The 24,784-nt window shown below is 48.4% G+C and overlaps 1 protein-coding gene across 11 annotated transcripts in view; it reads left to right on the top strand.

Moving 5' to 3' along the window:
- Positions 1–24,784, top strand: part of MCF2L (MCF.2 cell line derived transforming sequence like) — a 268,085-nt gene that overhangs the window by 72,702 nt on the left and 170,599 nt on the right. Inside the window, exon 1 of one of the 11 annotated variants that reach the window (XM_075590664.1) lies at positions 11,484–11,791. The exons of 9 other annotated variants lie outside the window; for them this stretch is intronic. In XM_075590664.1, the coding sequence (XP_075446779.1) occupies positions 11,731–11,791 (61 nt within the window). In that variant the 5' untranslated portion in view covers positions 11,484–11,730. Of the gene's footprint in view, positions 1–11,483; positions 11,832–24,784 lie in introns of those variants that run through there. One more of the 11 variants, XM_075590669.1, reaches the window with a different exon arrangement.

The following is a 24,784-nucleotide window of genomic DNA, read 5'->3' as shown; positions in this document are numbered from 1 at the left end:
GCCTTCCCCACAAAAGACCAGAAGGCTATCACGGTCGCGAAAGTTCTGTGGGAAAAGTTCTTCGTTCATTACGGTCTTCCAAACCGACTCCACTCCGACCAAGGGCGAGATTTTGAGAGTACTCTGATCCGAGAATTACTTAAAATGCTGAACGTCGCCAAATCCCGGACAACTCCGTACCACCCCGAAGGAGATGCTTTGCCAGAACGATTCAACAGGACCCTGTTGGACATGCTTGGAACTCTGAAGGGAACGCAGAAAACAGAATGGAGTCGTCACGTAGAAACGTTGGTACACGCGTACAACTGTACTCGCCATGAGTCCACTGGGTTCTCCCCGTACTTCCTCATGTTTGGGCGGGAGGCAAGACTCCCCGTAGATGTGCGTCTTCGAGTCTCAACGGATGGGATACACAATGCTAGCCATTTCAAGTATGTGCAAAGGCTAAAGGACAGTTTGCAGCAAGCTTACCAACAGGCTGAGAAGTCTACAGCTAAACTGAATGCTGGCAATAAGAGACGATATGACAACAAAGTCAAGTATCGAGAGTTACGTCCTGGGGACGCTGTGTTACTTCGTAATTTGGGAGTCCCCGGAAAACATAAACTGGCAGACCGATGGAGAGATGGCGTATATGAGGTAGAGTCACAGATGCCCGGCCTCCCGGTCTATCGCATCAAAGACACAGACGGCCGGGTAAAGGTTTGGCATCGTAATCACCTTCTCCCTATCCCCCAAGTGGGAGACGAAGAAGAAGAAATACAGGCCACACCGCTCAACGGTGAGTCCGATCTATCAGAGGTGGGTCAAGAGACTGTAAATAACGAGACCCACTCTGAAACTCCTGAAGACCCTATGGAGGGACCCTCTCAAAGGGACTATTCCACAGAAGGGGCATCTCCCGGAGGAGCTACGGGTAAGGGGCCCCGTAGGCCAATGCCTACTAAGGTGGCACCAACAGGCCAGCCTTTGGATCCACAGAGCCCGTGCTTTGTGCCTAACAGAGACTGTTCAGAGACATTTCTCCCCTCAAGGGAAGAGGCTGAGCCTCAGGACTGTACTTATTACTCCCCAGAGGGAGTTGCTGAAGAACAACTCCGTAGGAGCCAAAGGGCCAGGTACCCTCCAACTCGGGTAACCTATGATCAAATGGGGGCACCCCATTATGAGGCTCAGCAGTGTTCTCGGAGTAAGATACAGTCTGTGATTGTGATGCTCACCGAGTTATGCAACCTCGTTTAGAGATATACCTGTGCTAAGTTATATATTTTATTGCATTTTCATTATATAATTTTTGTACATTGGTGGGAAGTTATGTGGTCCAAGCGAGGACGTTGGAGTTTTCACCAGGGGGAGGATGTAGCCAGGTCCCCCCCTCGTGCACTCACCCCCTCCTTCCCCGTTGTAGCGCGCGGTGTGGATGTGCGGCCGGTTGCCATGACGCGGTCGGGCGGTTGCCGGGGACGCGATCGGGCCGGTTGCCGAGGCCGCGATCGCGTTGCTGGGGTCCCCGGCGGCCGGGAAGCAGGGCGCCGCCATGCTTAGTGCTGTTGCGCATGCACAGATGCAGGAGACAGCGCGGGAGGCCCCAGATAGCTCGCGCATGCGCGAGAATAGACTGCCAGCCCCCAGGGTGCATAGGGGCAGAGACACCTGACGCCAGGGAGCCAATAGGGCTGAGGGATTTGCCCGGGAGAGAAGAGATACTTTTTGCGGGGTTTTGCAGTCACGCAGGCAGTCAGGATCCGGACCAGCTAGGGGTAAGAGGTGGATGCAGGGGTCAGTGACCCTCTGCATTAGGCCAGCAGCCCCAAGGCCCCAGTTAGGTCCTGAGCCACCTAATAGCTTGTGGAGTATAGGGACAGGCCCTAGATAGGGACACTGCCCCATTAATTGGTTGCTTAGTCAGGGACACAGTGCGGAAGCCGTGCGGCCCTGCGAGGTGGGTTCTGGGCTCAGAACACCACTAAAGATCCTGGGACTAAGGTGATATTATCCGTGCTGGAGGTCACCCAACGCGGTGTGGAGGACAACGTCGGATCGGGCGGATCTCCTGTGATATCGCGGTACCCGTGGCTGGAGCCCGGGCAGGTAACCTGCAACTCACGTGCACCAACCAGGCCTATCACCAGACATAGTGGCTGCGCAGTCACACATACACATGCACAGTGGTATTTGACTTTGGGGGTGCGAGACATTTGGGTGGGGGTTACTGGACACAGGGTGGGATCACTCTGCGGGAGGTTAGCGTCCGCCGTGACGCCTAGAGGTGGTAGCGTCCGCCGTGACGCGTAGAGTGGTTAGCGTCCGCCGTGACGCCTAGAGTGGTTAGCGTCCGCCGTGGCGCATGAAGGTTGTGTTGAGATGTGATGAAGTACGTTGTTGCATGTAGTAAAGTCAATAGTTATATAGAGCTGTCTGTGTGGTCATTGTGTATTGTCCTGCGAGGAACTACTCCCCCTCTGGTGGGAGCCATCGCAGGTGGAGGCGCTGCATCATTATTATTCGTAGTATATTGCCCCAGGTTCCCTATAGCGGAGGCTCAGCCTTCTGTGAGCCAACAGGTATTGCACCACGCACACCCTTGGTAACATTGCATGTTCCCTGCACTCACACGGTATATACGATTGGGTGGGGTGATATGACCGTTACATTTGGAGGCACTGCTGAGATCTTAGACCTGGGGTGCCCTATTCAAAACCGAATCACCAAAAATCAGCATCATGGTAATTCCCTCACGTCAAGAGGTACACGCGTGGGCCACCACCGTCCGTGAACCACCTAGACACGTGGTTGCAGTAGGGAACGTCCCGGCGTTAGTGCCTGAAACTGACATCCGGAACTCACTGAGCAAGCTCTTAGGCGCAGATAGAATATGGTACCGTGGCAGGGTGTTCGACTCTACTTATCAATTAAGTGCACTACTATTCACCGTATGCCGGGACATAGGCCCTGACGCGGCCCCGAATATTCTAGTAGCCCCCGAGTGCCCACCAGAAGGATACCCCCTTATATACTCGGACTTGCCAGTAATACGGGAAATGTTCTCGCTCAGAGCCCCTCCTCAAGATCCCGACGAACCGTCCACCAGTACCTGGACACCACTTACCCCCGTGTCCAGTACCCCAAACCGGGTTGACCGTCCCCAACCCAAAGTCTCCTTTACCCCAAGCGCCCTCCCGGACGCCAGTAGTTGGGCTGACAGTCCTCCCTCTCCACCCGACACCGTACCCCGCGAGGTAAACTCCCGGCCTATCGGAGAGAGAGCAACGAACGAAGGTTCCATAATGGGGGTGACGCTACCCCAATTCGTAGAAGCCCTCACTGTGGCATCCCAGTCTCAAAGTTATAGGAAGCTTAAGGCCTTCTCTGGAGTACTTCCAATACCCCAGGGAGAGGAAGGAATAGACCTGTGGAGGGAGAATGCAGTAAAAGTAGTAGAGGAGTGGTCCTGCACTGACACTGTAAAGCGGCAGCGTATTATGGAATGCCTCAGACCCCCTGCGTCTACTATGTTGACCATACACAGGGACCAACACCCAGAGTTGACAGCGTTGGAAATGGTGGCGTTCCTGTTGGAGGCGTACGGACTAGCAGAAGACGAAGGAGCGCTCTGGACGAAGTACTTCCATCTTTATCAGAAGGAAGGAGAGGACCTGTCGGCTTTCATCCACCGCCTACAGCTGGTCCTCGGGGTCCTACTCAATCGTAAGCTGGTCTCCGCCTCGGGGATGGATGAAGCTCTCCATAAGCAGTACCTGCGGGGATCAAGCCCCACTCACCCCATAGCCAACATGCTCCGCAGCAAGATAATGGACGGGGGCCCCTACAAGTTCACCGAGTTGCTGCGGCAAGTGAAACTACAGGAGGCTCACGTTATGCTACACTCCACCGCTACACCTAAGAGCTCCTCTGCCTCCAAAGGACAGGGCTCTACGGAAAAGAAGGAAGAGTCTGCTGCCTTGTCCAAGGGGTACAAACCAAGACCCCCCGACCGACCACCTTCCCCGTCCACGAGTCGCCCGGTAAGCCACCCGGTGGTATGCTATAACTGCGGTAAGAAGGGTCACGTAATCCGTAACTGCCCAGAAAAGGAAGGTCTCCCTGAGGAACACCCTTCCGATAGAGGAAAATCAGCCCGATCTATGGTCTGCAGTGTACCAATGGCAGAAGCTGACCTCGAACTCCCTCATTCTGGAACCCCGGATGCGCCTTCTGACCCTGGCCCCAAGGATGACGCCTCATCCGGTGAAGCTTGCAGTCAAGTGGGCCCTGCGGCCATTGTGCCCGTGGTACTAGAAGGGATATACGCCTCGGCCCTATTGGACACAGGGTCACAAGTAACCATAAAATATCGCAGGTTCTATGATCAGCACCTTCAACACTGCCCACTAAGGCCGGCCGAACATATGAAGGTTAGGGGGTTAAGTAATGAAGACTACCCCATCGATGGGATTGTAAAGGTCCAACTGGACATACTCCAACTGAACACCGGCAAGAAGCACCCCATGCAGGTAGTGGCCATGGTATGCCCGGAGCCCCAAGACCATTGCAAGTACCCAATCATCTTGGGAACCAATGCGGACATAGTGCAAGCTATAATCCGAGCCTACTTGAAAGAGACCAATGAGTTGCCGCTAGCCGATTCGCTCCTAGACCCCATCTTACGAGAAGAGTGCCACCGGGTATATGCCTTGGAGCGTCACGGGGACCTCTACAATCGTCAACGAGGACTGACGACCATATTACCAGGGGGAGTGCAAAAGATGGCCGTGTGGTGTTGTTATCCTGACCGAGACCAGAACGACCAACTGGTCTCGCTGGAGAGTGAGCCTGAAGAAGAAGAGGTTCAGCGAGGGTATAGAGTACTACCCGAAGTGAGGGAATGGACGGCTAAGATCCCTATTCGAACCCACGTGTATGTGCAGAATCTCTCCCCCTTTCCGATGGAGTTTGATGTCGACCAGAAGTTGGGATGCATATATCCGGTCAGCCCGGTGGGAGCCACGCCTCAGGTGAAGGCGGCGGCCGCGCACGAGCGGATAGTCGATCTGGACTTCAACTTCGGCGAGTCGACGCTGTCCACAGAGTGGAAAGAGCGGTTGACCACCCAGCTGCTGCAACGACGACATGTGTTCTCCACGAGCAAGATGGATGTGGGGTGCAGCCGCAGTGCCCAACATACCATTCGGATGAGTGATGCCACTCCGTTCCGGGAACGTTCTCGTCGCCTTGCCCCTCGGGATGTGGACGATGTGAGGAACGCCATACAAGACATGGAAACCGCTGGGATTGTGACGGAATCACGAGGACCTTACGCGTCGCCCATAGTGGTGGTGCGGAAAAAGAACCGGGTCCGTACGACTGTGTATCGACTATCGGACACTGAACAATCGCACGATCCCGGATCAATACAACCTTCCGCGCATTGAAGAGATCCTGAATGCGCTGAATGGGAGTCACTGGTTTAGCGTGCTTGACCTCCGATCCGGGTACTATCAGGTGCCCATGACGGCGGAAGACCAGGAGAAGACAGCTTTCGTCTGCCCCCTGGGATTCTATCAATTCACCCGTATGCCCCAAGGTATATGTGGGGCGCCTGCTACGTTCCAAAGGTTGATGGAAAAGACTATCGGAGACATGATTCCCCGGGAGTGTCTGGTGTACCTGGACGATATTATCGGATTCGGAAGGACTCTGGAAGAGCACGAAGAGCGATTGTTTAAGGTGATCGACCGCCTGGGGAACGAAGGGTTGAAATTATCCCTAGACAAGTGCCGATTTTGCCATACCTCGGTGACCTACGTGGGGCACATAGTGTCCGCCAAAGGGATCGCCACCGACCCTGCCAAGGTAGAGGCCGTAGTGAACTGGCCTCGCCCAGAGAACGTCACAGAGCTGCGATCCTTCCTGGGGTTCTGTGGGTATTACCGCCGCTTCGTGGAAGGGTACTCGAGCAAGGCTAAACCCCTGTCAGGGTTCTGCTCGCCACAAACCAGGACCGGACCGCGAGGCTGAGGTGGGGTTGTAAAAGCACCGACCTGAGACCGCGCAGGCTGATCCGGATTGCGCAGTTCGTAGTCATATGTCGCAGGATCAGGATTGGAGAAGACAGCGTCGTCGTTGTAGAAGCCAGGGTCAGGACAGGAGACATCAGGATAAACATTGTTCAGGCAAGAGTTCGGCAACATGTAGTCAGGAGAACCCCGCTTCAGCTTAGGAGCGCGGGGTTGGGCTCTGCGCGAGCGACGGCCATGGCCCATGGTGCTGGTCACAGGAGATGGTAAGCAGACCAGAGTAGCACACCGCTTTGCTGCACGGGTGCACCAGTGCTACAGCGCAAGAGTCCTGAGCGGGCTAGGGAATCCTCTGTCTCAGCGCAGGAACCAGGACACGGCCTCTCTAGATTAGGGAAAGAGTAGGCCCCAGGAACCAGGAAGCTGAAGATACACAGGGAAACCTCCGCTTCAGTGCAGGAATCCAGGAGGCTGAGGGACGCAGGGACGAAAACCTCTGCTTCAGCACAGGAGAACAGGAGTGGACCGCTGCGTGAATATAGCAGCCAGTCACAGGAAACAAGGAGCTGAAGTGAACAAGAAGAGTACTCAGCTACAACACAGGAGACTGGAGCAGACCGCTGCGTGAATATAGCAGCCGGCCTTAGGAAACCTGGAGCTGCAGACAACAAGGAGAATACTCCGCTTCAGCATGAGAGACAGGAACAAGCGAGGGCTTGTGGCAGAACAGATAGTGACATCCAGGAAGGACTATGCTCGGCAGGGAGCATTATGGGAAGACATTACTTAAAGGCCAGCGGGCCAATCCCCGGAGGGGGGTGTGAAGGTACTGCTCCAATGAATGAATGCAAGTCTAGGTTGCAGTGATAGGCTGCACAGCTGCAGTAGATACCAGAGGGAGTGTGTATTGCTTTGGTGAGTGAATCCAGGCTGCAGCAAACATCAGGAGAGGTGCTCCAGGACTGCACAGGTCTGCAAGGTAAGGCAACCAGTAAACCACGGAGCGGATTCCTTACAACCCCTGAACAATCTGTTGAAAATATACCCTTCAGAGACAGGGAAGAAGGCTGTATCGGCCCGCCAACCGTTCGGTGACAAATGGACTTCTGAGTGTGAGCAGGCCTTCCTGAAACTGAAGAAGTGTCTGACCGAAGCGCCCGTACTTGCTTATGCGGATCCCGAGCAGCCATACGTCCTGCATGTGGATGCCAGTCTAAATGGACTAGGCGCCGTCCTGCACCAGAAGCACCTGGAGGGTCTGCGGCCTGTAGCTTACGTCAGCCGCAGCTTGACACCCAGTGAGCAGAGATACCCCGTCCACAAGTTGGAGTTTCTGGCTCTCAAGTGGGCTATCACCGAGAAGCTCCACGATTACCTGTACGGTGTCACCTTCGAGGTAAGGACGGATAACAATCCCCTCACGTACATCAATACGTCGGCCAAATTAGATGCAGCAGGCCACCGATGGCAGGCCGCCCTCAGTAACTACCGCTTCTCCTTGAAGTATAAGCCGGGACCATTGAATATTGGGGCCTTCTCTGAATTACGAGTGGCCGATTCCTTGGGATGCCAGTCGCAGGCTGTCCCCGCCGCCTACTGCGACCCAAAAGGGATGCACCTCACACACGACAAGGTGTTCCGGTGGAAAGATCTGGTAGACTACCAAATACGAGATCCCGTCGCTAGTATCATCCGGAATGCCGTTGAAAAGAGGAACCCAGCCCTTCTGAAACGCGCGCCCAATGACTTGGTGGCCTTGCTCATGCGAGAATGGGACAAATTTGAAATAGACAATAGCTTGCTCTATCGGGTGGTGCAATACCACAACCACCCGGATAGGAGACAACTAGTCCTACCTAAGAACTTACAATACCTGGTGTTGATATCCCTACACGATGAACACGGGCATCTCGGTGTAGAGAAGACTTTTGGGCTAGTCCGAGACCGGTTCTTCTGGCCCAAGATGCGGGAAGCGGTGGAGCAACACTGCCGCCGTTGTGCCCGGTGCGTTCAACGCAAGACGTTGCCTACCAGAGCAGCTCCCATGGCCCATCTGAAGAGTTCTGGTCCAATGGATTTGGTGTGTATGGACTTTTTATGTATCGAACCTGATAGCCGAGGTATCGGTAACGTGCTGGTCATCACGGACCATTACACCCGATATGCACAGGCCTTCCCCACAAAAGACCAGAAGGCTATCACGGTCGCGAAAGTTCTGTGGGAAAAGTTCTTCGTTCATTACGGTCTTCCAAACCGACTCCACTCCGACCAAGGGCGAGATTTTGAGAGTACTCTGATCCGAGAATTACTTAAAATGCTGAACGTCGCCAAATCCCGGACAACTCCGTACCACCCCGAAGGAGATGCTTTGCCAGAACGATTCAACAGGACCCTGTTGGACATGCTTGGAACTCTGAAGGGAACGCAGAAAACAGAATGGAGTCGTCACGTAGAAACGTTGGTACACGCGTACAACTGTACTCGCCATGAGTCCACTGGGTTCTCCCCGTACTTCCTCATGTTTGGGCGGGAGGCAAGACTCCCCGTAGATGTGCGTCTTCGAGTCTCAACGGATGGGATACACAATGCTAGCCATTTCAAGTATGTGCAAAGGCTAAAGGACAGTTTGCAGCAAGCTTACCAACAGGCTGAGAAGTCTACAGCTAAACTGAATGCTGGCAATAAGAGACGATATGACAACAAAGTCAAGTATCGAGAGTTACGTCCTGGGGACGCTGTGTTACTTCGTAATTTGGGAGTCCCCGGAAAACATAAACTGGCAGACCGATGGAGAGATGGCGTATATGAGGTAGAGTCACAGATGCCCGGCCTCCCGGTCTATCGCATCAAAGACACAGACGGCCGGGTAAAGGTTTGGCATCGTAATCACCTTCTCCCTATCCCCCAAGTGGGAGACGAAGAAGAAGAAATACAGGCCACACCGCTCAACGGTGAGTCCGATCTATCAGAGGTGGGTCAAGAGACTGTAAATAACGAGACCCACTCTGAAACTCCTGAAGACCCTATGGAGGGACCCTCTCAAAGGGACTATTCCACAGAAGGGGCATCTCCCGGAGGAGCTACGGGTAAGGGGCCCCGTAGGCCAATGCCTACTAAGGTGGCACCAACAGGCCAGCCTTTGGATCCACAGAGCCCGTGCTTTGTGCCTAACAGAGACTGTTCAGAGACATTTCTCCCCTCAAGGGAAGAGGCTGAGCCTCAGGACTGTACTTATTACTCCCCAGAGGGAGTTGCTGAAGAACAACTCCGTAGGAGCCAAAGGGCCAGGTACCCTCCAACTCGGGTAACCTATGATCAAATGGGGGCACCCCATTATGAGGCTCAGCAGTGTTCTCGGAGTAAGATACAGTCTGTGATTGTGATGCTCACCGAGTTATGCAACCTCGTTTAGAGATATACCTGTGCTAAGTTATATATTTTATTGCATTTTCATTATATAATTTTTGTACATTGGTGGGAAGGTATGTGGTCCAAGCGAGGACGTTGGAGTTTTCACCAGGGGGAGGATGTAGCCAGGTCCCCCCCTCGTGCACTCACCCCCTCATTCCCCGTTGTAGCGCGCGGTGTGGATGTGCGGCCGGTTGCCATGACGCGGTCGGGCGGTTGCCGGGGACGCGATCGGGCCGGTTGCCGAGGCCGCGATCGCGTTGCTGGGGTCCCCGGCGGCCGGGAAGCAGGGCGCCGCCATGCTTAGTGCTGTTGCGCATGCACAGATGCAGGAGACAGCGCGGGAGGCCCCAGATAGCTCGCGCATGCGCGAGAATAGACTGCCAGCCCCCAGGGTGCATAGGGGCAGAGACACTTGACGCCAGGGAGCCAATAGGGCTGAGGGATTTGCCCGGGAGAGAAGAGATACTTTTCGCGGGGTTTTGCAGTCACGCAGGCAGTCAGGATCCGGACCAGCTAGGGGTAAGAGGTGGATGCAGGGGTCAGTGACCCTCTGCATTAGGCCAGCAGCCCCAAGGCCCCAGTTAGGTCCTAAGCCACCTAATAGCTTGTGGAGTATAGGGACAGGCCCTAGATAGGGACACTGCCCCATTAATTGGTTGCTTAGTCAGGGACACAGTGCGGAAGCCGTGCGGCCCTGCGAGGTGGGTTCTGGGCTCAGAACACCACTAAAGACCCTGGGACTAAGGTGATATTATCCGTGCTGGAGGTCACCCAACGCGGTGTGGAGGACAACGTCGGATCGGGCGGATCTCCTGTGATATCGCGGTACCCGTGGCTGGAGCCCGGGCAGGTAACCTGCAACTCACGTGCACCAACCAGGCCTATCACCAGACATAGTGGCTGCGCAGTCACACATACACATGCACAGTGGTATTTGACTTTGGGGGTGCGAGACATTTGGGTGGGGGTTACTGGACACAGGGTGGGGTCACTCTGCGGGAGGTTAGCGTCCGCCGTGACGCCTAGAGGTGGTAGCGTCCGCCGTGACGCCTAGAGTGGTTAGCGTCCGCCGTGACGCCTAGAGTGGTTAGCGTCCGCCGTGGCGCATGAAGGTTGTGTTGAGATGTGATGAAGTACGTTGTTGCATGTAGTAAAGTCAATAGTTATATAGAGCTGTCTGTGTGGTCATTGTGTATTGTCCTGCGAGGAACTACTCCCCCTCTGGTGGGAGCCATCGCAGGTGGAGGCGCTGCATCATTATTATTCGTAGTATATTGCCCCAGGTTCCCTATAGCGGAGGCTCAGCCTTCTGTGAGCCAACAGGTATTGCACCACGCACACCCTTGGTAACATTGCATGTTCCCTGCACTCACACGGTATATACGATTGGGTGGGGTGATATGACCGTTACAAATAAATACTTTTTTATTGGATACCAGCCACTAGCCCTATCTCTTGCTGTGATTAGCTCTACAGTACACCTGATTTTTTTTACTTGGCATCTTAATTCCTATGGAAGCAGTAAGGGTGTACTTAGTTTTTCACATATGGCTTCTCCATTTTGGCTTTATTTTTGTTATATCATGACACTGTGTAATATGTTGTGTTGTTCATGTGAGGTTGTATTTACCTAATTTTAAGACCTGCTAAGGAACAGATGATTGTTATTATGTCCTGATATGTAAAACCATAGAATTCAAAGAGGGTGTACTTTCTTTTTCACACGTGTGTGTGTGTGTGTGTGTGTGTGTGTGTGTGTGTGTGTGTGTGTGTGTGTGTGTGTGTGTGTGAACGAACATACATACATACATACATTTTGGTGGTGTGTTTTTATTGATCCCATTTTTTTGTGTGTAAAAGAATCTCCTGGTTTTTATTTTTGCTTGCTGCCAGTCTCATTGATCATTTACTCCCTTGATTTCACTTGAAATGAATTGGCGATTGCAGCATCTCATGGAGGCTGCAGGTTGAGTCTCACATCCAGAATAATGCAGCATTCTGTACATAACGCAGGACAGCAGCAACGAGAACTTTTAAATGACCTTGACGTGATAAAGAATCATAACTCTATCTCCAATAGCATGCATCTCGTCTGTATATTGCAGGGGTTAGTGTGTGTGTGTGCGTGTGTTCACTTACACCTCCTTTTGTGGCGAGCAAGGACCAGGAGCTAATTGAAATGCAGTGCTGTGGAGCTCTGCTGTAGCTCGTTCTCTTCTGTAACACGGGGAAGAAGAAAATGTTTGCCGTGCATCTTTTCTTTTATCACACGTAAAAGAGATTTTTTTTTGTTTAAATCAAGATGAAAGAAATGGCCTTAGAAGAACTGATGCGGAGATTAAATGCGATTTTTCAAGACACTGGTAGGAGGAGCAGCTGCTCTTAAACGTTATTATTCTTGAGGTAGTTATAGATGCTGTCCTTTTAAAGGTACCTGGATATGCTACTGTACATGTATTACATGGCTTTCTAGGGACGAGTACACACATGCAATTTGTTCATGTCAAAATTGAATGGGGCTTTATTAATGAGCACTAGTGTAAGTAAACAATATCACAACCTTTTTAGCTATACAGGATGTTATATTTTCTGAGCTCCGCTGTAATGTTTGTTTTTAATATGATCTGCATGTTTCTCTCAAATAGCTCTTCAGTTCTACAGTTCTTGCATGCCTTACACATAATCCTGATTACATCAAGGAAAATGTGGCAAATTAAGAAGGTTTGGGACCTGTATGTGCTGAGCGAGTCCTGTATGTTATGCCTGTGTGAGGTTTCCAGGAGATCACTATAGATTAATGTAACCACACCACAGTGGTCCTGCATGCTGCATACCCTTGCAGTGGTGATAAAGACCTCGTACCCTGTATTTCTCTATTGTATCATATATCAGAGGTGTGAAAACTAGGTCTTACAGTACATTGTGCACAGTATGGGAGGTTGAAATATACACCACAGCTCAAAGTGGTGGATTACATATATTATACAGTGAGGACATTATCATATGAGGCACAATCAATGACATTACATTATACATTGTCTGTAGGCTATCACTAACATTTTTGATGTTACCATGGGGACAATATGCTGACATTGCTTTTTTTGCCTACAGTATTTTGTAAACTACAGCAGAATAGTCTATGCTGAAATCAAATAATGAAATAATTTCATACGCATGATGTATGTCCTATAAATGACCTTAATCCATTTAGTACTGTAGGATTTTAGAGCACATTTTACAGTAACATGTTTCAAATATCTAATGCACTTGAACAGTAGAGATGCAAAATTAACCCCCTCATAGCAGACTGTAGTTATCAGATAAATGCCTCCCGAGGTTTTCTTATTACATTATTTTCAAAGCTTCTGACATTTTCAAATATGCTTTTGATCAATTTGCAGTACCCCCACAAAAGGGCTAAAAATGTGCTACTTAAATGGCATGAATTATTATTAGTGCAAAACTGTCAAATGTAGTGTGTAGGAAGGATGAAAACTGCCAGCTCCCACAACCCCCACCCCACTTCGCTGATGCTCCCTCCCACCTCTCCACCACTCAACATTTCGCCAGGGAACAGGTAATGGCTGTAGTCCTTGGCCCCCGCAGATATCCTGTAGGCAGGCCTAGTCAAGTCATCCCTTCTCCTTAAACTCCTGCAGGCCTTTTATCTGTTCACACTGTCTGCAGGACATTCCGCTGATGCAGCTCCACAGGGAGTTCCGAGCAGGAGACCTCGGTGCTGCCCAGCAAGTCTGTGCTTTCCTGCCAAGTCTAGTGCACGTCCAGATAGTCGCCTATCAGGGAGGTGAAAATTATCATCTTAATTAAACAACAGTAACATTACAGTAAGTCAACTCTAAGTTTGGTTTGTACAGTGTTACCGGACAGATGGCACAAACTGTGTGTTTACATTGTGCAGCAAGTTGCACTTTTTTTCCCCCCTATCGTGTGGTTTGGAGCCCTGTCAAGAGCACTTTAATTCTTTATGGAACATTTTATTTTACCTGTTCTTCTAGACTGGGACTATACCGGGGCCACCAGTGACAGCAATCGGCAGATCTACTGTAGGTCATTATCCACATCTGATTCTACTCTGTTGTAGACGTGACTACACCCTCACGAGTTTAGTTTTTCGGAGCAGTCGTGACCAGGTTTACAGCGTGCTGAAGCGTGTGCCGCTTTTGTAGCGTTTGCTTAAGTAGGTGACAGTGCAGATCCCAACATCCTTTTCATCCTCATCCATAATGCAATCGGCTCAGTCATAATATATTTCTCCGCCCTACCATTGTCTTACAATTGAGCACTGCTACTACAGAAAGAATAAAATCAGTATGATGGCGGTGACAAAGGTGTGTAGTGACTGACACTGGTTGCATCATACGTTTCCGTTTTTTGATGTGATGCACCCTCATTCATTAATTTCTTTGCAAAATCTTAACAAAAAGAGACGTTAAAATCTCTCTTCACACCTCTCGGCAAACTGCTAACAGAACTTGACAAATCTGCGCACGTTATTTTGTTTGTAAGCAACTAATGCAAATGTACTTGTAAGACGTACACGACTGAGCGCCTGTGCCTTGTTTATGGACTCGCCGGCAATATTTTCTACAATGAGAGGAAATTAAAGACGATAGAAACAGTTGTACACTTTTATTTCCTGGGACGCAGAAAGGTAACCATCAAATAAGTTACCTAAGCTGTAGCATGTTTCCTGAATAGGAGACTTCAGCATACAGGAAGCTCTTCTATATCCACTGCAAAGGAAGTGCGCACTATGCTTCATTATTGTGTACCACAAATAGATTGTTTACATCCTGGACAAGTAGCAATGGGTAGGAGCTGTGCTAAATCCCTTCGACAACCCTTAATCTTTTCTAGGAACATTTGCAGCAGATTAGAGTAAATAATTGTGCACCACCTAAAATAAAACGCCAAGATAAACATTTTAGAGGGTTTGGTGCAGGCACGTAATTTTGTATGAAAAACAGGCCCACAAAGAAGAGCCACTCTAAAGAGAGAAGAGTGCATTTTCTGCCTCATATTTCAGTTGAGTGCTGCGGATTATATGACCGAACTGTGCTAAATCATTCCATGTGGGTCTCTTTCTCAAAGTGGTGGTATCTGTGTGGAGCGGAGTGTACCCATTATTGTGGAATAGCCTGCCATGCTTCCTGAATGAACTCATTCATATCCTCTAGCCCTATTTTGTATATAATGTACTTCACCGAGTGGCTGGTACTCTCTATTGCTTCTTCTCATTACAGGCATACCCCGGTTTAAGGACACTCACTTTAAGTACACTCGCGAGTAAGTACATCTCGCCCAATAGGCAAACGGCAGCTCGCGCATGGGCCTGTCAGCACGTCCTGAACAGCAATACAGTCTCCCTACCTGTACCGAAGCTGTGAGCAAGCGGGGAGACTATAGAGCCTGTAACACATGCGTTATTTACATCAGTTAGGCACGTACACTACCGACACACTTTATTGAAGTGTGGTCGGTACCGCAAGCCGGGAAATCTCCCGGCTTGCTAGTGGCCGCCCCTCGGCGTGCCGCGCGTCATAGACGCGCGGTCACGCGTCATCGGGAGCGTGCGCCCGCTGCACGCGTGTCCAGGGGCTCCCCGAGGGAGCCCTGGTGTCCCGCGATCGCGGGACAGCGGCAGGGGGTTCCGGGGGACCCGGCGGACCCGGCAGCGGTAGGGAGAGCGCCCCGATCGGAGGGCGCTCTTCCGCTGCTTCGGCGTGCGCCCGTCACACTCGGGCGCGTGCCAGGCTACTGCTGCGGCACAGAACGGGCAAATGCTCGAATAAACTGTGCCGCAGCAGTATATGACGATTGCAGTACAGTACATGCATCGATAAGTGGGGAAAGGGTAGTGCTTCACTTTAAGTACATTTTCACTTTACATACATGCTCCGGTCCCATTGCGTACGTTAATGCGGGGTATGCCTGTATACAGCTACAACTTGGGTATCATAGCTATTGGGGAAGGCGGGGATATGGTGCCATCTTCTACTTCTATGATGCTGTTTAGTAAACCATTTAATTCAATAGTATTGTATCCACTTGGAAGGGGTTTTCCTGCCAGCTCTGTACACCATACTTCAATCCAAGACGCATTATTTCAAAATTGTACTTTGATTACAAAGATGCCATTTATAAAGAACAATTGTTTACGGAAATGCAAAGACTGCATTATATGCATAATTCCTTTGTGACAACTTCAATATTGGAGGCCTTTAATCTTACATAAACAGGGTGACTAGTCGCTCGCCTAGTAGTATAGAAGATAAAAACCTCGGTGCTTGGGGAAATGGATACATAAGAACACTTGAACAGGTGACTAGAAGAGGTCACTATAAGCCCTAGCAATAGCACTCAGAGGTCACCATACACAGGTAAGTATATAGTGTAGTGATAATGAGTGTAATCACTAGAACCAAAAATAGGAGGTAAATAGCCTCCTGCCATAAGACTACAAGCAGAACATAAAATCAAAAATAATAAAGTTTGATTAATTAAATACACGACCGACGCAACTAAACAGCTATGGAAAACATATAAGTACACACACACTGGATATTAAAATCCTCACGGAATGAACGGTGGTGGGCTATGGACTGTGGGGGTATGGTGATGTCAGACGCTTGACGCACACCAGGAAGAACGGCTAGTGTGGGCAGGGACATGCGGTGCAGGTAGTATCACACAGATACAGCGACATGCTGTTGTACTTTATGCTACAGGTGCCTGGAGTCTATTGAGACTATCTATTACGTTTTTGAGCTACTTTGCCCAGTAACGCCGGTATACATCACACAAAAGGCTGCACTTTATGAGTTTGTATGATCTAGCTATACACCCGCTGACTACCCTATATGCTGCCTTCCTCCTGCAGCGCTTCATGTTGTGAGATGTTCTTGTAGCATGGCACACAGCCATTACTCTGTATAGATCGATACTGGTGTTATCTTGACTGCATTATTCAGTCTATCTACAGTACCTTGCATACCATATTATTAACTTGTGTATTCACACATATGCATGTCACCAGTCCATAGCCCACCACCGTTCATTCCGTGAGGATTTTAATATCCAGTGTGTGTGTACTTATATGTTTTCCATAGCTGTTTAGTTTCGTCGGTCATGTATTTAATTAATAAAACTTTATTTTTGATTTTATGTTCTGCTTGTAGTCTTATGGCAGGAGGCTATTTACCTCCTATTTTTGGTTCTTGTGATTACACTCATTATCACTACACTATATACTTACCTGTGTATGGTGACCTCTGAGTGCTATTGCTAGGGCTTATAGTGACCTCTTCTAGTCACCTGTTCAAGTGTTCTTATAAGCCTTTAATCTTTCAGTTTTTGTGTTTTTACTTGCCACTGCCTTTCACTGTGATTCACACACGTAAAGTATATTAATGAACATGTAGTGGCCCAGAAGTTATGTCCTCCCATACACATAGTTGAAATCATTGTGGTTTAAATTGAGGCTTCAAAGGTTCCCCACAGGCAAAGTTTTTAGGGCATTACATATTGTACCTAAGCAAGTTACCTCAGTGATCATTAGAGCAAAGTTGTGTAATCACATGTTCATTAAAGAAATATTGAAAACCTGACCTGTTGCTGGCCCTTGTAAACTGACCCTAAGCCTCTGCTGTGCGCTTGCAGCGCTACCTGCCTATTGGTCTGCGTATTTATTAGAGCCTATTCATTAAAGCAGCAAATCGACTACTAATTTGTCTTTAAAAAAAAAAAAACATGATTGGAACTAGAGGGTTCATGTGGAGCTGAACAACTCTGTTTCTAGCTCTGGGGACCCACAATTTCTCAAGATACTTACAGTTTCAGATACTTACAGTTTCTTCTCCCCCTTCTGAGGAAACAAAATGGCTGCCGAAGCACTGGCCAATAGGAAACCACAACTGTGAAAGTTGGGTCTGACTTCCCTCCAACGGGCTCTCCCTGGCTTCTCAACAAGTCGGCCGGTGCCCTGTTCAAGGCTGCAGTCCTGGGCCCTGGGAAACCTGTTGGTGGGCCTGCTACTAGAAGTACAGCTCAACCCCATTATAACGCGATCCGTTACAACGCGAATCCACTTATAACGCGATGCAAGCGTGGCACCCAATTTTCGTATTTATGAATACTTTACAACACGATTATTGGTATCTTAAATACTTTATTGTACAATGCATACAATTGTACATTATTTCTAACGCGATCCGCTTATAGTGCGATGTGATTCTTTGGACCCCAAGGACAGCGTTATAAAGGGGTTGAGCTGTACAATGTATTACTGTACACACATTTTTGTTTGATTGAACAAACGGTAGTAAGAGCGTGGGGGGGCTTTTCAAAGTTGCTTCTGCGCGAATAGCAGAGCAACCGGCTTCGATTTCAAGCCAGAAAAGCCTGCCCGCCAGAGTCTAAGTCCAGCTTTCTGCGGCCAAGTTCTCAAAATCAAATGTAGCGGACCCGGCTGGGATTTCATGCCGATTTGAGTTCCAGAGGATTTGGAGTAACTCGCAGTCAGGAGGGAACAAGTTCTCAGATGAGAACGTACCGTGGCGTATGGAATTTCACGGCGATTTGGGTACCAGGAAATTCCAGGCTAAGTCCCGGTCAGGGTAAAATTCTTCTATAGTGTTCACTGCACATAGGAAAGTCAAGTTTTCAACCCAGTCCCAAAGTAAGTGTGTCTTTTTGTCTGTATTTTGTGTATCATTGTGTGTAAGCGAATTTATGTGAATAAACTTCAATTTATTTCATTACTTTGTTTTGCTCAATGTATGATCCTGGTAAAAAGGTGTAAATAACACGGTCTCCCGTGACAGCAATGCATGCAAATGTTACCCTAGTTTCCAGGACAGGATGTTGTCATTATCAGGAGGCATAATGAAATATCAATGTGTACTTAAAGAGCAGCGAACACACCGAGCCTTCTGCGTAATCTATTGCAGGTCTGCCTCACTGAGTAACAGTGTTGGTCAATGGCACTGAACTTGTTAACCCTTCAATATGCTTTCAGAAACCATTTATGGCACTTTAATACATAACAGATTTCTGAGACAATCCTGACATATAAGAGAATAGGGGAGCCCCTGCTGCTGCCACAGTGTTAGTAATGGTGAACGGTGCTATTGGGTAATGATTGATAGAAAATGGGTAGAAAAGGAACCCAAGTGTACAGTAGCACTCGAGCTCACCCTCTGGTGATTAGTGTATAGGTTAAAACTTAGGATCCCGAGCCAACATGACTATCAGTTTTTGGATCCAACGTATACCTTCAGTTTGTCGTTTTTAACACCCTATATTTTATCTTGGTTGCTGATCAATAAAGATTACGTTTTAACCTATACACTAATCACCAAAGGGTGAGCTCGAGTGCTACACTTGGGTTCCTTTTCTACCCATTTTCTAACAATCCTGACATAGGCGGTTACAGAAAGAGGCAGATTGGCTGCAGCATCCTGTGTGCTTATTGGCCACGAAACTTGTAAGTTTCGTGAGCCATCCACTATACTGTACCTCTGCAGACTGTACATGTTGGTTATTTTGCCATGACTGGATCTTCTATAAATTCGTTGGATCCTTATCCTATCTTATCCTACACCACAATATCCATGCTCTGATCCTGCTACCACCAGACTACTACTGTAGCTGCTGGTGAGATTTTCTATATGCCACTTACATCTCCACTTCTCCTTTACAACTGACATCTTTGCAGCCATAGACATTTTTTTTTCCAACTTATATTTTTTATTTTTCAAAACTGAACATGATAACATAAAAGGGGCAAAGGGAAGAGAAAAAAGAAAAGAAGGGGGGGAGTGGGTACAGAAAATAAAAGGTTGTGTGGGGGAGGGGTAGTAGGGTGACATCCGTCATGTGCTCCACGCAGGGAGCGTACATTCAAGTATACTTGTTACATCCTTAATCAAAACTAAATCTGCTTAACCATTAGCGGCCTCCTTATTTCGTAGTTCCGATTGGGTTCTTCCAAATGTATGTCTCCCACGGATCCCATGTTGTCAGGAAGGTATTGTGCCTGTCGTGGATTAGACTTGTGAGTCTCTCCATTGTCATTATATAGTTTATCTTATGCAATACCTCAGTGATAGGGGGGGTTGTTCTGTTTCCAGTGTTTTGCAATTAGTGTTTTGGCTGCGGATTTTTCTCTCTAGACCCTCGTTAGGTTTTAGTAGGAGCACTGTTTCTATGTTCAAGGGTAAATCCAAACCCGTTACCCCTTCTATTTGCCGTCTGATTCTACCCCAAAAAAGGATTATCTTAGGGTAGGACCACCAGATGTGTTTAAATGTGCCTATTTGACCGCAGTTGCGCCAGCACATAGGGGAGGTTAGCGGGAAGAAAGAGTGGAGACGCGCTGGTGAATAGTACCACCTGTGTAGGACTTTCAAGTTTGTTTCCCTGATCAGTGAGCAGCGAGAAGCTCTAGCTATCCTTTCGTAAATTTCTTCCCAGTCCTCTTCCTCTAAGGGGTTCCCTATATCGTGTTCCCATTCTGAAATGTTTTTGCTTGTTTGACCTTCATGTTGTTTCAATAGTGTCTGGTAAAATTGGGCAATCGTCCCTCTGTTATATTGGCCCCGTTGGAACAGGCTCTCAAAGTTGGTGAGTGGTCTGTTCCAAGTGTCTCTTGGCTGTATCGAGGAGACATAGTGGGCCAGCTGCATATATTGAAATATTTGTGCGCTTGGAATATTGTATTCCTTTCTTATCCCCATGAATGATTTAACCCTGCCTCCTTTTTGCATATCTCCTAGCTTGGATAGCCCTTTCCCGTCCCATTGCTTAAAGATATTCGAATCGTGCTGGTGTGAATTCGGGGTTAGATCTAATTGGTGTTAAGGGCGAAGGAATGGAAGAGATCTGCTTGTGTTTACAGTTTTTGTCCCGGATATTCAAGGAGTGTAGTAAGACAGGATGATTTCTATAGCTTATTTGTCTATTTGCCTTTTTTACCCATAAAAGAGACGCAAGCTCCTCGTACCCAGCTTCCGACCTCTCAATGTCCACCCACGTTTTTTTTCCTGGGGCTGCGGACCAATAAATCAGTGGGCTTAGTCTAGCTGCTTTGTAATATTTAGCTAAGTCTGGTTGGCCCAGGCCTCCCCGGGTCAGGGGGAGGACCATCAATTTCTTCTTTATTCTAGGTTTTCTTCCGTTCCAAATAAATGTAGTTATCTCTTTTTCCAAATCTCTAATTAAATACATTGGGACGGTTACTGGGAGCACTTGGAATAAATAAAGTATTCTGTGTAATAAGTTAATTTTTACTGATATAATTTTACCCGACCAGGACATCTGATATCTTGACCAGGTCTCTAGGTTGTTTTTCAAACTTTTAATAAGGTTCGGGAAGTTTGCTCTATAGATGTCATCATATAGCCTTGTAATGTACACTCCCAAATACCTCATTTTGTCTGGCATCCATTTTATTGGGAATTTTTTCTTTAGTTCGTTTTCTGTTTCCTTAGGGATGTGTAAGCCTATAGCCTCTGACTTGGTGTGGTTAACTTTGAAATTCGAAAGCTTGCCAAACTCATCTGATGTGTCAAATAGATTTTTTAACGACTCTTCTGGGTTAGTCAAAGATGCAGCGGCCGTTATCCGAACATTTCACGATTTGTATTCCTGGGCATACCCAGGTCGTGCCGCATGATTTCTTCAAACTTTCCCACATTAAGACGCGTGTTTACTAGTGTTTTTATCAGGTGTTGTTGTCTTAAAATCTAAGTAATTTGAAGATTAACGTTACGTGTTCATACGGTATACTGTACATGGGAAAGAAGTCCTTGCTGAGGCTCCTTAGCCCTACACAAACCCTCTAACTGTAGAAGATTACGGGTGTGATTGGCGGCATTCACAGCAGCGTTCACGGAAGAATAACGAGTGAATACCGCGTGGAATACAGCAGAGTTCACGAAAACGGCTCCGTGAAATGTTCGGATAACGGCCGCTGCATCTGCATACTGTTCTGCATTTGTGGGTTAACTAGTGAGTGACAATTGCTGTTTAATTTACATAGTGTTTTCTAATTTCCAATTCTTTGCATGAAATACAGTATATAAAAATGTAGAAACATAGTTCCTTATAAAAACATAATTCTGTTTGCTCAGAATATACATTTGCTACACACTGAAATACCTTAAAATACCCAACACTTACATTTACATCTGATATCTTTTGTTTAATAACACATGCAAAGAACCAGGAATTGATTATCTTATTGTCATTTGATACAAAATTAAAAGCATTAAAAAAAATTATATATATATATAATTTATATATATATTTTTTTTTTAATTAGGGCACTACAAAATATGGCTTTCTGCCTTGTAATGGTTTCATAACCCACTTCATGTTGTGTCCCAACACTCCAAAACATGGAGCAATGGGGATAATTTCAGTGTATCAGATCCTCTGTGAATCTCATATTATTGATGTTCATGTGAAGAGCAGTAAGATCTGCTATACTACTGAATTGTGTATTAACTAGCCCACAAGAGAGCATACTACCTTTTTGCTACAGTACGTCTATACTTCGACTAACATCTGACCAGGGTCTAGGAAAAGGCAACTGTTCATACCGCCTGGGTTGGGCATGCTAGTTTGTAGTTACTCATTAGACTTGAAAACCAGCTTTTTTTTCCCATGCTTCTCCTCCTTGCTTCTGGGGATCTCTCTCCCAATCCTGGTCCCTGCCTTATTCCTGCATGCTCTCATCCTCGCCTGCCAATGCAACTTCTACTCCTTCTGGTGTCAACCTCTCAACCTCATACCCAACCCTTGCCACCCTCCCTCCTCTCTCCCTTTCTCCTGTGCCCTTTGGAATGCTTGCTCCCTTTCTAACAAGTTCCTCGGTGCATGACTTCTTTCTCTCTCACTCCCTGCTTCTATTTGCTATAACTGAGACCTGGCTCACTAAATCTGACTCTGCTCTGGAAGCTGCCCTCTCTTATGGTGGCCTTTCTTTCTCCCACACGCTGTGCCCTGATGGCAGGGGTGGAAGCGTGGGTCTCCTGCTCTCCTCTCTCTGCCGCTACCGTACCATTCCTATTCCTCCCTCTCTTACTTTCCCCTCCTTTGCCCAGATCTTTTCTCCTATCCCTGTCCACGTCGCGGTCATCTATCGTCCACCTACCTCTACTCATCCCCCTTCGGCCTTTCTCTCTCACTTTGAATCCTGGCTCTCTTTCTTTCTCTACTCAGACTCTCCTATTTTTCTCCTTAGTGACTTCAACTGCCACATTGATGACCCCTCTCTCCCTTGGGCTTCCCGCTTTCTCTCTCTAACCTCTTCTTTTGGCCCTCAACAGTGGACAGCAGCCAGCACCCACACGTATGGCCACTACCTAGACCTGGTTTTCACCAAAAACTTTTCTCTCTCCGATTTCTCAATTTCCCCCTTTCCTCTCTCTGACCATCTCATTTTCTGTCTCTCGCTTCTCCCCTTCTCCATCTCCCCCTTGTTTCTGCAGAAATCTGCGCTCTATTAACCTACCAGCCTTTTATCCCCCTCTCCTCTCTCAGTTCTGCTACAGACCCTGACAACTTGGTTAGAAACTACAACTCTGCCTTATCCTACTCTCCTGATCTACATGCCCAGCTTTCTCTCTGCCACCCTCGCCCTTCTAACCCAGACCCTAACTAAATCCCCACAAGTGCATGCTGCGTTCCTGCAGTCGTTCCTCTGAACACCGCTGGAGGAAAAATTACACTCGCAGACTTCCTTCACTACAAATTTATGCTAGCCTGTTTCAACTCTGCCGTCTCTCAGGCTAAACAAACCTATTTTTCTTCACTAATCAACACGCACAAGGCTAACCCTCGCCAACTCTTCTCTGTCTTTGACTCTCTACTCAAACCACCCTCAGCTGCCTCTTCTTCTTCCTCCATCTTACCTCAGGACTTTGCTGACTATTTTAAGAAAATGGTGGAATCCATACGTCAGAACATCCCCTCTGTTTCCTCCTCCAATCCTACACGCTTCCTAACTCTCCTCCTGCCTTCTTTGACTCTTTTTCTGCTGTCTCAGAGGAGGATCTGTCGCTGTTGATCTCCTCTTCTCCCTCTACCACTTTCTCTCTTGACACCATTCCCTCCCATCTTCTAAAACCTCTTGCTCCTACTATAATCCCTACGCTCACACACATTTTTAACTCCTCCCTCTACTATGGTACCTTTCCCTCCTCCTTCAAACATGCAACAGTTATACCATTACTCAAAAACGGCAAGCTGGACCCTACCTGTCTTTGTAACTGTAATAAAGTGCTCACCACAAGCAAGGCGTGACCACGAGGCCGAGGTAGGGATTTGATATAACACCAACCCACAGCCGCGTGGGCGTGTCTGGAGTGTAGATTGGTCGAGGTAGCCGTGTCGGGGTAGGAGAGCTCTGGATGGTCAGTAATACTTGCCGAGGTCGGTGTTGGAGAGTAGCGGATCGTAGGAGGTACTTAGCCGTGATCTGGATTGGAGAGAGGCGGATCGTCGTGGTACTTTGCGAGGTCAGTAAGGGAGAGGTGCGGATGGTCGTACGAAGCCGAGTTCAGGCGAAAAGAAGAACGGAGTCCGGAAGAGTAGCCAAGGTCAGGAACAAGGAGCAGGACAAGACTCTGGAGGCAAGACATCAGTGAACACTAGCAGGAACGTTTATGCTCAGCCAAATTGCCAGTGTGGCAGCTGAGCATATGAAGGGAGTTTCCAATCAGGAGGATGCACACTCCTGAGTAAACTGGACTGTGGTTGGCTGCTTGAAACAGCACAGGTGAATACTTAGGCAGAGGAATCAGCAACAGGCGTAGTATAGGCAGAGGAGCAAGGAAGGTTCTGCGCATGTGTGCGAGTGCCGCGCATAATGGGTGCGCGCTGCGTGATTGTGGCGTCACCGCATGAGCGTAATCTGGAGGCGGGGCCAGCATGGACGGCATTTAGTGGGCACAGTGTGGTCCGCGTGCGCCCCTAGATGGAATGCTGATATTCGCCAGCAGGCGAGATGTGCTGCAGGAGTCAGGAGAAGCGGAACACCCAGTTGCGGGTTGGGGTAAGCGAGGAGTGCGCCGATCGCGCCAAGGATCACGGATCCTTACACTAACTATCAACCTGTCTCCCTCCTGCCTTTGTTTCTAAACTCTTTGAACATCTTGTATTGTCTCGCTTGCTCCACTTTCTCAACACCTATTCTCTCCTAGACCCTCTACAATCTGGCTTTTGCACTGCTCACTCGACTGAATCAGCCCTCACTAAAATAACTAATGACCTCCATGCTGTCAAAGACAGAGGTAATTACATTCTGCTCATATTACTCGACCTCTCTGCTG

The sequence above is a fragment of the Ascaphus truei genome, chromosome 3 (genome assembly GCF_040206685.1).
Source record: "Ascaphus truei isolate aAscTru1 chromosome 3, aAscTru1.hap1, whole genome shotgun sequence".
Taxonomy (NCBI): Eukaryota; Metazoa; Chordata; class Amphibia; order Anura; family Ascaphidae; genus Ascaphus; species Ascaphus truei.
Note: the sequence above shows the minus strand (reverse complement) of the source record. Positions and strands in the feature narration are given on the sequence as shown.